The following is a 14,072-nucleotide window of genomic DNA, read 5'->3' on the forward strand; positions in this document are numbered from 1 at the left end:
AAATGGGTCTTCCAAATGGACAAAGACCCGAAGCATACTTCCAAAGTTGTGGCAAAATGGCTTAAGGAAAACCAAGTCAAGGTATTGGAGTGGCCATCACAAAGCCCAGACCTCAATCCTATAGAAAATGTGTGAGCAGGACTGAAAAAGTGTGTGCGAGCAGGGAGGCCTACAAACCTGACTCAGTTACACCAGCTCTGTCAGGAGGAATGGACCAAAATTCACCCAACTTATTGTGGGAAGCTTGTGGAAGGCTACCCGAAACATTTGAGCCAAGTTAAACAATTTAAAGGCCATGCAACCAAATACTAATTGAGTGTATGTAAACTTCTGACCCACTGGGAATGTGATGAAAGAAATAAAAGATTAAATTAAATCATTCTCTCCACTATTATTCTGACATTTCACATTCTTAAAATAAAGTGGTGATCCTAACTGACCTACGACAGGGAATTTTTACTAGGTATAAATGTCAGGAATTGTGAAAAACTGAGATTAAATATATTTGGCTAAGGTATATGTAAACTTCTGACTTCAACTGTAACTGTGACTGCATCTCCTCTTCTCCTCTCAGATCTGTACTGCACGTTAGAGGTGGACTCCTTTGGCTACTTTGCGAACAAAGCCAAGACGCGGGTGTATCGCTATACCACAGAGCCCAAATGGAACGAGGTAAGAACTTGTACTGGTATTACCAGACATATGCAGAGTACAGTATCTGCATTTTCTGGGTACTACCAAGACCAAGACATCTGGTGTTGTGATGTTATAGTGTCTTAATGAGAAAGCCGTATGGCCTCTTCAGTAAGGAGGTAACGGCAGAAAGCACACAAACACACAGTCGTCACGTATTTCGGTGCTGGATGTCAGAGCCAAACACAAAGTGCTTGTGCGTCATGAGAGCTATGAGAGCGCACACAACAGTTTAAAAACACAATCGGTGAATTTGTTTATCTGCAGCAGGAATTTTCCATCAGGCCCAAGGAACTGCTGCTGCTTCTGTTGCTTAATTACATTGCTCAGCAAAGTGGAAGTAGTGTCAGCTAATGAGGAGCTTCTGATGACTCATGTCTGTAGAAATGTTAATGGAATGTGTTGCGGCCCCTAACCGTGTGGGAACCATATGCAGTGTGTTCTTTTACATAACTACCAGGAGCCTCCGTCAGCTGTGCTGTCTGCTGTTGACAATACGTTCACATTTACAGCACTTAACTGATAACGTATACACTCTTAGAAAAAAGGTGCTATCTAGAACCTAAAAGGGTTCTTCGGCTGTCCCCATAGGAGAAACCTTTGAAAGAACCCTTTTTGATTCCAGGTTGAACCCTATTGGGTTCCATGGAACTAAAAAGTATTCTACATGGAACCAAAAAGTGTTCTCCTATGGGGACAACCGAAGAGTTTTCTAAGAGTGTACAGATCAACCTTATTGAGCATCTCTTGGTAGAGACTTTCATGCGATCCTCATTGAAAGCCATATAAAGACTAATAACTGCATCTCTGCCTCCATCTGTTCTCTTATTAGAGTCCCACAGTAGATGGGCATCATCCTCACCAGTCCTGAAACCCCTAATGCTTTACATTGGTGTAGTGGGTCCTGTGTAGCTGGTGTAGAGAGTCAGGCGCAGGACAGCAGATATGAGTAATCAACGTATTTTACAAAAAATACACAAATACAAAGCAACAATACGAGCCCACAATAACGGACCGATATACAACGAACAATTACTCACAAACAAATATGGGGGAACAGAGGGTTAAATAATGAACAAGTAATTGGGGGATTGAAACCAGGTGTGTAAGACAAAGACAAAACAAATGGAAAATGAAAAGTGGATCGGAGATGGCTAGAAGGCTGGTGACGTCGACCGCCGAACGCCGCCCGAACAAGGAGAGGGACCGACTTCGGCGGAAGTCGTGACAATTGGTCCTTCGAGAAATGACTGTAAAGCTACTTTAGGCAATCTGTAGTTTCTGTGGCATTTTCTCTCCTAACGTCTCTCTGTCTCTCTCTGTCTCTCTCTGTCTCTCTCTGTCTCTCTCTGTCTCTCTCTCTGTCGCTCTCTCTGCTCCAGGAGTTTGAGATAGACCTGGAGGGCTCTCAGACCCTGAGGCTGCTGTGTTATGAGAAGAGCTACAACAAGACTAAGCAGAACAAAGAGGACGGAGACAGCACCGACCGCATCATCGGCAAAGGACAGATCCCGGTACGTCATCACCTTCACGCTCTTACGTCACCATAGTAACAGCCTGATGACATTATGGTTATGGCAGTGTGGTGAGATTGTGGTCCCAATGTCCTAGATGTGGACTAGACACTGCTGAGTGCTCAGCTGATATAATTTATGAATTAGCTAATTATGTGAGTATTAGGATAGACTGTCTAAAGTGATTAGATGTGTAAATTGCAGACTTAGAACCTGCAAAAAGGTATCTAATAGGTAAATAGCCCTGACTAGCTCTAGTCATAACCCAACTGAGCTTCAGAACCAGAGAGTTGATCCAGTAACCTGTGAAAAGCTGTAGAGAGACCGAGGGCAACGCTTGGATTGGGTCATGATCAGGAGTTATGAGTTGAGTGAACTGCTCTTCTTTGCTTTTATTCATTTAATTCCGTTTTTTGCTTTGAGAAATGTATGTTAGAGGGTACAGTATCAGCCCACCTTGACTGTGGTTGAATCAGGGTCCATAATTAATGTGTTCTTCCTGTAAATATCATGTGCCTCTGAGTCTGACCCATGGGTAACCAGATCTGGTGTGTGTGCGCGCACGTCTCTTTTTGCATGTGGGTGGTGAGGGATGACGTGCTGGATAGAGCCTGGTAGGCTTTGTGTACAACGACCTTCATGTTTCAAGGAAAGGCAGCTGAATAAAGACATTGGTTAGTGTAGTAGAGCCATGGAGCCTCTGCTTTGATCTGGTCCACGTCCTGGGAGGGGTGTACTGTTCCCTATCCCCCCCCCCATTTGGACAGGTGTGTGTGTGTGTGTGTTTCAGTATTCAGTGATGTCCAATAACAGACACAGTTACCCGGCCAGGGGCAGTCTTGTAGGGTGTAGTTGCCCCCAAAAACGAGTTAAGTTTTGCAATTTCACAAGGTGTTAATGTTGGGGAAGATGTAGCTGATCCTGGATCTGTACCTAGGGGGAAACTATACCGTAGAGAAGGGCCATTCATGGTGGCTGGAGACATAGTGAGTTCTTCTCTGGTTTGTCAAAATCAATAAAACCAAATTGTATTTTTCACGTGCACCGAATACAACAGGATGAAGACTTGAAATACTTACTGCTTAGATGTGGATATACATCCCCTGTAGTGGTTACCATGGTAACTGTGATAATTGCCATGCCAACTGTGATGGTGGTTCAAAATTGTGTAATCAAACTGTGTGAATGCTCATCAACGCAGAATCATCCCTACCCCAGTCTGTACATACTGTACCATGTGTTTGCTTATGGATTACTGTGTTCTCTCATCCTCTGATGTATGTGCTATGTTGCTCAGTAGTCTTCTAATACATAGCTTCTATCTGGCTTCATAATGATGGAGAGAGACCATGTCCCCAGGCGGTTCACACACAAACACACACAGCAGTGGGCCATGTTGCCAAAGCTGAGCAGCTTTGTATGAAAGCTCCAGCTGATGATTCAGATAAACTTTTCATCCAAACACACATATAGAGGGTGGGAATTTGGCACACTGGGCTGGGCTCGCTAGGCAGGGTGTAGTGGGGGGAGGGTGGGGACACCCAGTGAAGAGAGGGGTCGGTAGGGTTACCCAAGGCTTGGCTGGAGGCCACTGGGAGGATGGTGCATTTTACAGCTTACACCGAAACTAACTTAAGCAGAGGGATTAGCTGTAACTAATAGAGAAGAGAGGAGGAGAGAGGGAAGAAAAGGAGGAGGGGGATAATGCAGAAGAGAGGGGAGGAGAGAGGGAAGAAAAGGAGGAGGGGGATAATGCAGAAGAGAGGGGAGGAGAGAGGGAAGAAAAGGAGGAGGGGATAATGCAGAAGAGAGGGGAGGAGAGAGGGAAGAAAAGGAGGAGGGGGATAATGCAGCAGAGAGGGAAGAAAAGGAGGAGGGGGGATAATGCAGAAGAGAGGAGGAGAGAGGGAAGAAAAGGAGGAGGGGGATAATGCAGAAGAGAGGGGAGGAGAGAGGGAAGAAAAGGAGGAGGGGGGATAATGCAGGAGAGAGGGGAGGAGAGAGGGAAGAAAAGGAGGAGGGGGATAATGCAGAGGAGAGGGGAGGAGAGAGGGAAGAAAAGTAGGAGGGGGATAATGCAGAAGAGAGGGGAGGAGAGAGGGAAGAAAAGGAGGAGGGGGATAATGCAGAAGAGTGAGGAGGAGAGAGGGAAGAAAAGGAGGAGGGGGATAATGCAGAAGAGAGGGGAGGAGAGAGGGAAGAAAAGGAGGAGGGGGATAATGCAGCAGAGAGGGAAGGAGAGAGGGAAGAAAAGGAGGAGGGGGGGTTAGTGCAGAAGAGAGGAGGAGAGAGGGAAGAAAAGGAGGAGGGGGATAATGCAGCAGAGAGGGAAGGAGAGAGGGAAGAAAAGGAGGAGGGGGATAATGCAGAAGAGAGGGGAGGAGAGGAGAGAGGGAAGAAAAGGAGGAGGGGGGATAATGCAGAAGAGAGGGGAGGAGAGGAGAGAGGGAAGAAAAGGAGGAGGGGGATAATGCAGAAGAGAGGGGAGGAGAGAGGGAAGAAAAGGAGGAGGGGATAATGCAGAAGAGAGGGGAGGAGAGAGGGAAGAAAAGGAGGAGGGGGATAATGCAGAAGAGAGGGGAGGAGAGAGGGAAGAAAAGGAGGAGGGGGGATAATGCAGAAGAGAGGGGAGGAGACCGAGAGAGGTGCAGAAACAAGCGGTCATCCTGTAGTGCAATCCACACCTGTGTGTATGAGGACGTACTTTAGCTTGTGATCCTCACACACTCCTCAGAGCGAGCGCGGCAGGTGTGTGTAGGGTGAAACAGCTTTCCTGGACCACTGGAGAACATTATCGACTGGGCTGAGTTAGGCTACACACAGAGACAGGATACAAACCTACTGAGACTACAGCTCTACTGACGGAGGAAAAGAAAGAAAGAAAGAAAGAGGACCAAAAGAGAGAAAGAGGAGGAGAAAGAATGAGAGGGGCAGTATGGGCCTGATTTGAGCATCTACCACCAACTCCCTCATACCACAGAACATGTACACTAGACCGAAGCCAACTGGATAAAGAATATCTTACTAATTTGGAGACTTTGTCAGTCTCTCCACACAGAGAGCCATGACAGGTGAATTAGTTGAGGACAGAGGAGATGGGATGCAAGGCAAGGCCTACACTCTGTTGGCCAGACACTGCAGCAGTGTCAGTGTGGAGGGCACTATGGAGAGAGAGAGGGGCGACCTACCGGGGGGGGGGGTCGAAGCCATGGAGGTGTGTACTCAGTGCCCTGCCGTTTTCTTGTCTGTATGTGTGTTTGAGTCTGTTAGTGTCTGTGTGTATTGGTGTACTAACCAACCATCTGGTTTTGCTCCCTCCAGCTTGATCCCCAGACGCTCCAAGGCAAAGACTGGCAGAGAACGGTCATCCCCATGACCGGGGTGAGTCCGTGTGGGAGGGTGTCACCGTTAAAAGGAGGAGTCTGTGTTTGTGCCATGCCATGTGATCCTATAAATGTTGGTTGTTACTTATCTTAACTCTTATCCTTAACTCTTATCTGTAACCGATCTGCTTCTTATCTTTACTAACTAACCATCTGTTGTCATTGTAAATTGGTTTAAACTGTCAGTTCACCCCTTTCTCCCATTGCTCCAGATGGAGGTAAAGCTTTCTATGAAGTTTACCAGCCGAGAATTTAGTCTGAAGAGGATGCCATCACGGAAACCCATGGGCGTGTTCGGAATCAAGATTTCCACAGTGACCAAGTGAGTTCAATAGTGCCCTCATATAATTATATCCTGAACACACTCCCTGACCACCTACAGCTGAAGTGGGAAGTTTACATCCACTTAGGTTCGAGTCATTAAAACTAGTTTTTCAACCACTCCACAAATGTCTTGTTAACAAACTATAGTTTTGGCACGTCTGTTAGGACATCTACTTTGTGCATATAATTTTTCCAACAATTGTTTACAGACAGATTATTTCACTTATAATTCACTGTATCACAATTCCAGTGGGTCAGAAGTTTACATACACTAAGTTGACTGTGCCTTTAAACAGCTTGGAAAATTCCAGAAAACGATGTCATGGCTTTAGAAGCTTCTGATAGGCTAAGTGACATCATTTGGGTCAATTGGAGGTGTACCTGTGGATGTATTTCAAGGCCTACCTTCAAAATCAGTGCCTCTTTGCTTGACATCATGGGAAAATCAAAAGAAATCAGCCAAGACCTCAGAAAGAAAATTGTAGACCTCCACAAGTCTGGTTCATCCTTGGGAGCAATTTCCAAATGCCTGAAGGTACCACGTTCATCTGTACAAACAATAGTACGCAAGTATAAACACCATGGGACATCGCAGCCGTCATACCGCTCAGGAAGGAGACGCGTTCTGTCTCCTAGAGACGAACATACTTTGGTGCGAAAAGTGAAAATCAATCCCAGAACAACAGCAAAGGACCTTGTGAAGATGCCGGAGGGAACAGGCACAAAAGTATCTATATCCACAGTAAAACGAGTCCTATATCAACATAACCTGAAAGGCCGCTCAGCAAGGAAGAAGCCACTGCTCCAAAACCACCATAAAAAAGCCAGACTATAGTTTCCAACTGCACATGGGGACAAAGATTGTACTTTTTGGAGAAATGTCCTCTGGTCTGATGAAACAAAAATAGAACTGTTTGGCCATAATGACCATTGTTATGTTTGGAGGAAAAAGGGGGAGGCTTGCAAGCCGAAGAACACCATCCCAACCGTGAAGCACGGGGGTGGCAGCATCATGTTGTGGGGGTGCTTTGCTGCAGGAGGGACTGTTGCACTTCACAAAATAGATGGCATCATGAGGGAGGAAATGTATGTGGATATATTGAAGGAACATCTCAAGACATCAGTCAGGAAGTTAAAGCTTGGTTGCAAATGGGTCTTCCAAATGGACAATGACCCCAAGCATACTTCCAAAGTTGTGGCAAAATGGCTTAAGGACAACAAAGTCAAGGTATTGGAGTGGCCATCACAAAGCCCTGACCTCAATCCTATAGAAAATTTCTGAGCAGGACTGAAAAAGCGTGTGCGAGCAAGAAAGCCTTACAATCCTGACTCAGTTACACCAGCTCTGTCAGGAGGAATGGGCCAAAATTCACCCAACTTATTGTGGGAAGCTTGTGGAAGGCTACCCGAAACATTTGACCCAAGATAAACAATTTAAAGGCAATGCTACCAAATACTAATTGAGTGTATGTAAACATCTGACCCACTGGGAATGTGATGAAAGAAATAAAAGCTTAAATAAATCATTCTCTCTTCTATTATTCTGACATTTCACATTCTTAAAATAAAGTGGTGATCCTAACTAGCCTCAGACTAGAAGATTTTACTACGATTAAATATCAGAAATTGTGAAAAACTGAGTTTAAATGTATTTGGCTCAGGTATATGTAAACTTCTGACTTCAACTGTATATAGTAACCATGCAGAAAGCCTGCTGTAACACAGCCAGAGAATCTCTCTGAGGAAAGGAGGAGGGAGAAGATGGGGAGGAGAGGAGGGAGGTAGAGGGACGGACCCCCTGTGGTGATTGTGAGCCTTTCAATCCAGATAATCCCAACTACATTCCCATGTCACGACTCACTCACTCCCCCATGCACCAGCCCTGGTCAGGAACTGATCTGTTCCCCTTCTTCAGTCTGATAAGAGATCACAAAAAGTCTGGGAAAGCATCTGGCAAACCTCTGATTATTCCCAAATGGCACCCTACTCCCTATATAGTGCACCACTTTTGACCAGAGCTCTATGGGCCATGGTCAAAGGTAGTACACTATGTAAGGAGGAATGTGCCATTTGGGACACTGCCTGAGAATAGCAAAGCAACAAAAGAGAGATTTGGTTGGTTTTTACAGAAGGGAAATGTCATTGATAAGAAGACAATAGGGCGGGGGAGAGGGAGAGAGGGAGAGAGGGAGAGAGAGGGAGAGAGGGAGAGAGGGGGAGAGATCCTTACTGGAAAATACACACAAGCTCTGAGGCCCTAGGCATACAATTAGTGTAGAATCTTTGAATCTTGAGTGGTTGTACAATAGTCCTAAATCAATATAAACAATGATGTTACTCTTAACGTGCCTTTGTGCCTTGTATGCCCCTCCACCACTAGATCTCCTCTTTGCAGCAGTTAGATAGATACAGAGTGGTCTTTTATGATCTTATAAGTATTATTGGTTGTGGCTACTACTCTACTCTACACAGACTCTGAGTGTTCCTATGGTGCACACTTTGGTGGTGCATACTTTGGTGGTGCATACTTTGGTGGTGCATACTTTGGTGGTGCACACTTTGGTGGTGCATACTTTGGTGGTGCACACTTTGGTGGTGCATACTTTGGTGGTGCACACTTTGGTGGTGCATACTTTGGTGGTGCATACTTTGGTGGTGCATACTTTGGTGGTGCATACTTTGGCGGTGCATACTTTGGTAGTGTCTATCTATGGATAGACTGTCTTAATGGCCCTTGGCATGGGGCACTGAGCAGGCACCTGGCAGGCAGTGTGCCCATCCTCAGACAGTCCCTCAGTTGTCCCCTGGCCTCACCTGGCATGGCCTGGCAGCATGCTCCACAGGGCGGTTGGCAGCAGCGGGCACTGTCACTATGGGCAGTAGGCTCTGGGTACAGTGGGCAGTGGGCAGTGGGCACACAGACAGACAGAGGTGAGTGTGGGAGAGGGAGAGAGAGCAGTTGAGGTTAGGTTTGTTGCCAATGTTGGTGAGTGACGCTAATGAGGATTGCTAGTAACGAGTGGACTAATAAGGTTAAACAGCATGGCCAGTTAAGGCTGGAGAGACAGCATGTCACCAATAACACCAACAGAGAACAAACATCACTGCAGAGCTGCCTGCCAGTGCCAGCTCGACCTGCGCGCTGTAGTCCGTGAACTCACAACAAAACACACAGCGGTAGTTGTGCATATTGTCACCATTATAATAATTAACATGATAAAGTACACAGTTAATGTGTGTTTATATTTTGCGTTCAAATACTACAAGAATGCAGCGACAGCCAGCAGTACACCTCATTGTCAGTGGGAATGTTTTTTGTTGTTTTAATAATTGCTCACACATTTTTGATACTATTACATTTAAAGATGCAACTGTGCATCCAACAGAAAAATATCCCCATGGTATGCTGTTCCTTAACTGTCTGTCTGTCTGTCTGTCTGTCTGTCTGTCTGTCTGTCTGTCTGTCTGTCTGTCTGTCTGTCTGTCTGTCTGTCTGTCTGTCTGTCTGTCTGTCTGTCTGTTTCCCCATGCCAGACGGGAGCACTCCAAGGTTCCCTACATCGTCAGACAGTGTCTGGAGGAGATTGAGCGGAGGGGCATGGAGGAGGTGGGAATCTACCGGGTCTCAGGGGTGGCTACAGACATCCAGGCCCTGAAGGCTGCCTTCGACACCAGTGAGTACCAAGGCCTTACTTCCCCCTGGCTCCCCCTCTCAGTAAAGCCCTGGAAGTGGGAATAGGCTACAGTATAGCATATGGCATACTCTCTGTGGACTTTCTGTAGCTTGGTGGAACCAGCCTTGGTACGTGAAGTGAAATACAGTACTGAATGCAGCAATCAGGCCGCTTCCATCAGGCCGCTTCCATCAGGCCGCTTCCATCAGGCCGCTTCCATCAGGCTGGTTCCATCAGGCTATCCTCTCTGTGCACTCCCTTGCAAATTTAAGTCTATTGGACTGACTACTGTAGGATCAATGTGTCTTACCCTGCTCTGTCCCCTAGGTCAACTTCTGATTATGGTGCTCCGTTGTTGGGAATCATGGGTACATTTTCCATATGTCAAGTTTGGGTGCTTAACCCAGTTTAATTTCTTGTGTAGGCTTACTAATTCCTATGTGTGGGTGTGCTAGTGGTAGCATTTTGTGTATTTGTGTGCGTGTGTAGGAACGTTTGTGTGTGTGCACTCTTGTGTGGTGATTTCTCTGATTATGACATTTACAGCTTAGTTTGGGGGGCATGTTGCGTCCTCAGCCAATGTCTTTCTGCCAATGATCTGAGGTGCAGTGTGTTTTTGTGAATGGCAGAAATAACAGAGGCTGGCTGCCTCCCCATCCGCTGTTGCCATGGCTACACTTTCTACCTGTCTTCCTGAGCATTGCCATCTTTCCCACAGACAACAAAGACGTGTCTGTGATGATGAGTGAGATGGATGTGAACGCCATCGCCGGGACTCTGAAGCTGTACTTCAGAGAGCTGCCAGAACCCCTCTTCACCGACGACCTGTACCCCAACTTCGCAGGAGGCATTGGTCAGTCACAGGCCTTTGACAGGGCCAACAGCCACTTATACAGTACCAGTCAAAACCTACTCATTCCAGGGTTTTTCTTTATTTTTACTATATGAAATAACATATATGGAATCATGTAGTAACCAAAAAAGTGTTCAATTCTTCAAAGTAGCCACCCTTTGCCTTGATGACAGCTTTGCACACTCTTGGCATTCTTTCAACCAGCTTCATGAGGAATGCTTTTCCAACAGTCTTGAAGGAGTTCCCACATATGCTGAGCCCTTGTTGGCTGCTTTTCCTTCACTCTGCGGTGATTGTGGAGGCCAGATAATCTGATGCAGCACTCCATCACTCTCCTTGGTCAAATAGCCTGGAGGTGTGTTTTGAGTCATTGTCCTGTTGAAAAACAAATGATAGTCCCAATTAAACGCAAACCAGATGGGATGGCGTATCGCTACAGAATGCTGTTGTAGCCATGCTGGTTAAGTGTGCCTTGAATTCCAAATAAATCACTGACAGTGTCACCAGAAAAGCACCCCCACACCATCACACCTCCTCTTCCATGCTTCACGTGGGAACCACACATGTGGAGATTAGAGGTCGACCGATTAATCGGCATGGGCGATTAATTAGGGCCGATTTTCGAATTTTCATAACAAATCGGTAATCGGCCTTTTTGGACGCTGATTATGGCCGATTACATTACAATCCTCGGAGAGACTGCGTGGCAGGTTGACCACCTGTTACGCGAGTGCAGCATCAAAAGGACCTTGTGGCTGCAAGGAGCCAAGGTAAGTTGCTAGCTAGCATTAAACTTATATTATAAAAAACAATCAATTTTCACATAATCACTAGTTAACTACACATGGTTGATGATATTACTAAGTTAACTAGCTTGTTCTGCGTTGCATATAATCAATGTGGTGGCTGTTAATTTATTATCGAATCACAGTCTACTTCAACTTCGCCAAACGGGTGATGATTTAACAAAAGCGCATTCGCGAAAAAAGCACAATTGTTGCAACAATGTACCTAACCATAATATATATATTTTTTGTATGTTTTTTTAAACCAGCATATGTAGTTAAAAGAAATTCATGATAGCAGGCAATATTATCTTGGGAAATTGTGTCACTTCTCTTGCGTTCAGTGCAAGCAGAGTCAGGGTGTATGCAGCAGTTTGGGCCGCCTGGCTTGTTGCGAACTGTGTGAAGACCATTTCTTCCTAACAAAGACCGTAATTAATTTACCAGAATTTTACATAATTATGACATAACATTGAAGGTTGTGCAATGTAACAGCAGTATTTAGACTTAGGGATGCCACCTGTTAGATAAAATACGGAACGGTTCCGTATTTCACTGAAAGAATAAACGTTTTGTTTTCTAAATTATAGTTTCCGGATTTGACCATATTAATGACCAAAGGCTTGTATTTCTGTGTGTTTATTATATTATAGTTAAGTATATTATTTGATATTTGATAGGGCAGTCTGACTGAGTGGTGGTAGGCAGCAGCAGGCTCATAAGCATTCATTCAAACAGCAGCTCTTAGCAATGCTTGAAGCCCAGCGCTGTTTATTTTATTTATTTCTTTATTTAATTTTATTTCACCTTTATTTAACTAGGTAGGCAAGTTGAGAACAAGTTCTCATTTACAACTGCGACCTGGCCAAGATAAATCAAAGCAGATCGACACATATAACAACACAGAGTTACACATGGAGTAAAACAAACATACAGTCAATAATAGAGTAGAAAAATAAGTCTATATACAATGTTAGCAAATGAGGTGAGATAAGGGAGGTAAAGGCAATAAATAGGCCATGGTGGCGAAGTAAATACGATATAGCAATTAGTGTGCAAAGTAGAAATACTGGGGTGCAAAGGAGCAAAATAAATAAATAAATACAGTAGGGGAAGAGGTAGTTGTTTGGGCTATTTATAGATGGGCTATGTACAGGTGCAGTGATCTGTGAGCTAAAGCTAGTGAGGGAGATAAGTGTTTCCAGTTTCAGAGATTTTTGTAGTTCGTTCCAGTCATTGGCAGCAGAGAACTGGAAGGAGAGACGGCCAAAGGCGGAATTGGCTTTGGGGGTGACAAGTGAGATATACCTGCTGGAACGCGTGCTACGGATGGGTGTTGCTATGGTGACCAGCGAGCAGAGATAAGGCGGGACTTTAGCTAGCAGGGTCTTGTAGATGACCTGGAGCCAGTGGGTTTGGCGACGAGTATGAAGCGAGGGCCAGCCAACGAGAGCGTACAGGTCGCAGTGGTGGGTAGTATATGGGGCTTTGGTGACAAAACGGATGGCACTGTGATAGACTGCATCCAATTGGTTGAGTAGGGTGTTGGAGGCTATTTTGTAAATGACATCGCCAAAGTCGAGGATCAGTAAGATGGTCAGTTTTACGAGGGTATGTTTGGCAGCATGAGTGAAGGATGCTTTGTTGCGAAATAGGAAGCCAATTCTAGATTTAACTTTGGATTGGAGATGTTTTATGTGAGTCTGGAAGGAGAGTTTACAGTCTAACCAGACACCTAGGTATTTGTAGTTGTCCACATATTCTAAGTCAGAACCATCCAGAGTAGTGATGCTGGATTTTTATGTTTATGACTTCAAGCCTATCAACCCCGAGATTTGCAGCAATTCGACCATGAAGGCTTAATTCACGCAGTCTCCTCTGAACAGTTGATGTTGAGATGTGTCTGTTACTTGAACTCTGTGAAGCATTTATTTGGGCTGCAATCTGAGGTACAGTTAACTCTAATGATCTTATCATCTGCAGCAGAGGTAACTCTGGGTCTTCCTTTACTGTGGTGGTCTTCATGAGAGCCAGTTTCATCATAGCAACTGCACTTGAAGAAATGTTCAAAGTTCTTGAAATGTTTTGAATTGACTGACCTCCATATCTTAAAGTAATGATGGGCTGTCGTTTCTCTTTGCTTATTTGAGCTGTTCTTGCCATAATGTGGACTTGGTCTTTTACCAAATAGGGCTATCTTCTGTATACCACCCCTACCTTGTCACAACACAACTGATTGGCTCAAACCCATTAAGAAGGAAAGAAATTCCACAAATGAACTTTTAACAAGGCACACCTGTTAATTGAAATATATTCCAGGTGACTACCTCATGAAGATGGTTGAGAGAATGCCAAAAGTGTGCAAAGCTGTCATCAAGGCAAAGTGTGGCTACTTTGAAGAATCTCAAATATAAAATATTGATTTGTTTAACACTTTTTTTGCTTACTACATGATTCCATGTGAGTTATTTCATAGTTTTGATGTCTTAACTATTATTCTAGAATGTAGAAAATAGTAAAAATAATGAAAAACCCTTGAATGAGTAGGTGTGTCCAATCTTTTGACTGATACTGTACCTATAGTATTATCATGGTATAACTTAGCACTCAAGTTAATGTGTGAATGTCTGTTTCTCTGTCTGTAGCCCTGTCTGACAGCGTTGCCAAAGAGAGCTGCATGCTGAATCTACTGCTGTCACTGCCAGAACCCAACCTGGTCACATTCCTCTTCCTGCTGGATCACTTGAAGAGGTACACACAGACAGACACACAGACATAGAGCTACCACAGTCATAGAGCTACCACAGTCATAGAGCTACCACAGTCATAGAGCTACCACAGACATA

General features: G+C 44.9%; 1 protein-coding gene across 1 annotated transcript in view; it reads left to right on the plus strand.

Moving 5' to 3' along the window:
* The window catches only part of LOC115159648 (breakpoint cluster region protein-like), a 136,818-nt gene that overhangs the window by 117,910 nt on the left and 4,836 nt on the right, over positions 1-14,072 (plus strand). Inside the window, exons 15-21 of the mRNA XM_029709583.1 lie at positions 575-672; positions 2,076-2,207; positions 5,529-5,588; positions 5,803-5,912; positions 9,449-9,588; positions 10,307-10,441; positions 13,872-13,977. Coding sequence (XP_029565443.1) covers positions 575-672; positions 2,076-2,207; positions 5,529-5,588; positions 5,803-5,912; positions 9,449-9,588; positions 10,307-10,441; positions 13,872-13,977 — 781 coding nt within the window. The remainder of the gene's footprint in view (positions 1-574; positions 673-2,075; positions 2,208-5,528; positions 5,589-5,802; positions 5,913-9,448; positions 9,589-10,306; positions 10,442-13,871; positions 13,978-14,072) is intronic.

Source organism: Salmo trutta, chromosome 23 (genome assembly GCF_901001165.1).
Source record: "Salmo trutta chromosome 23, fSalTru1.1, whole genome shotgun sequence".
Classification (NCBI taxonomy): domain Eukaryota; kingdom Metazoa; phylum Chordata; class Actinopteri; order Salmoniformes; family Salmonidae; genus Salmo; species Salmo trutta.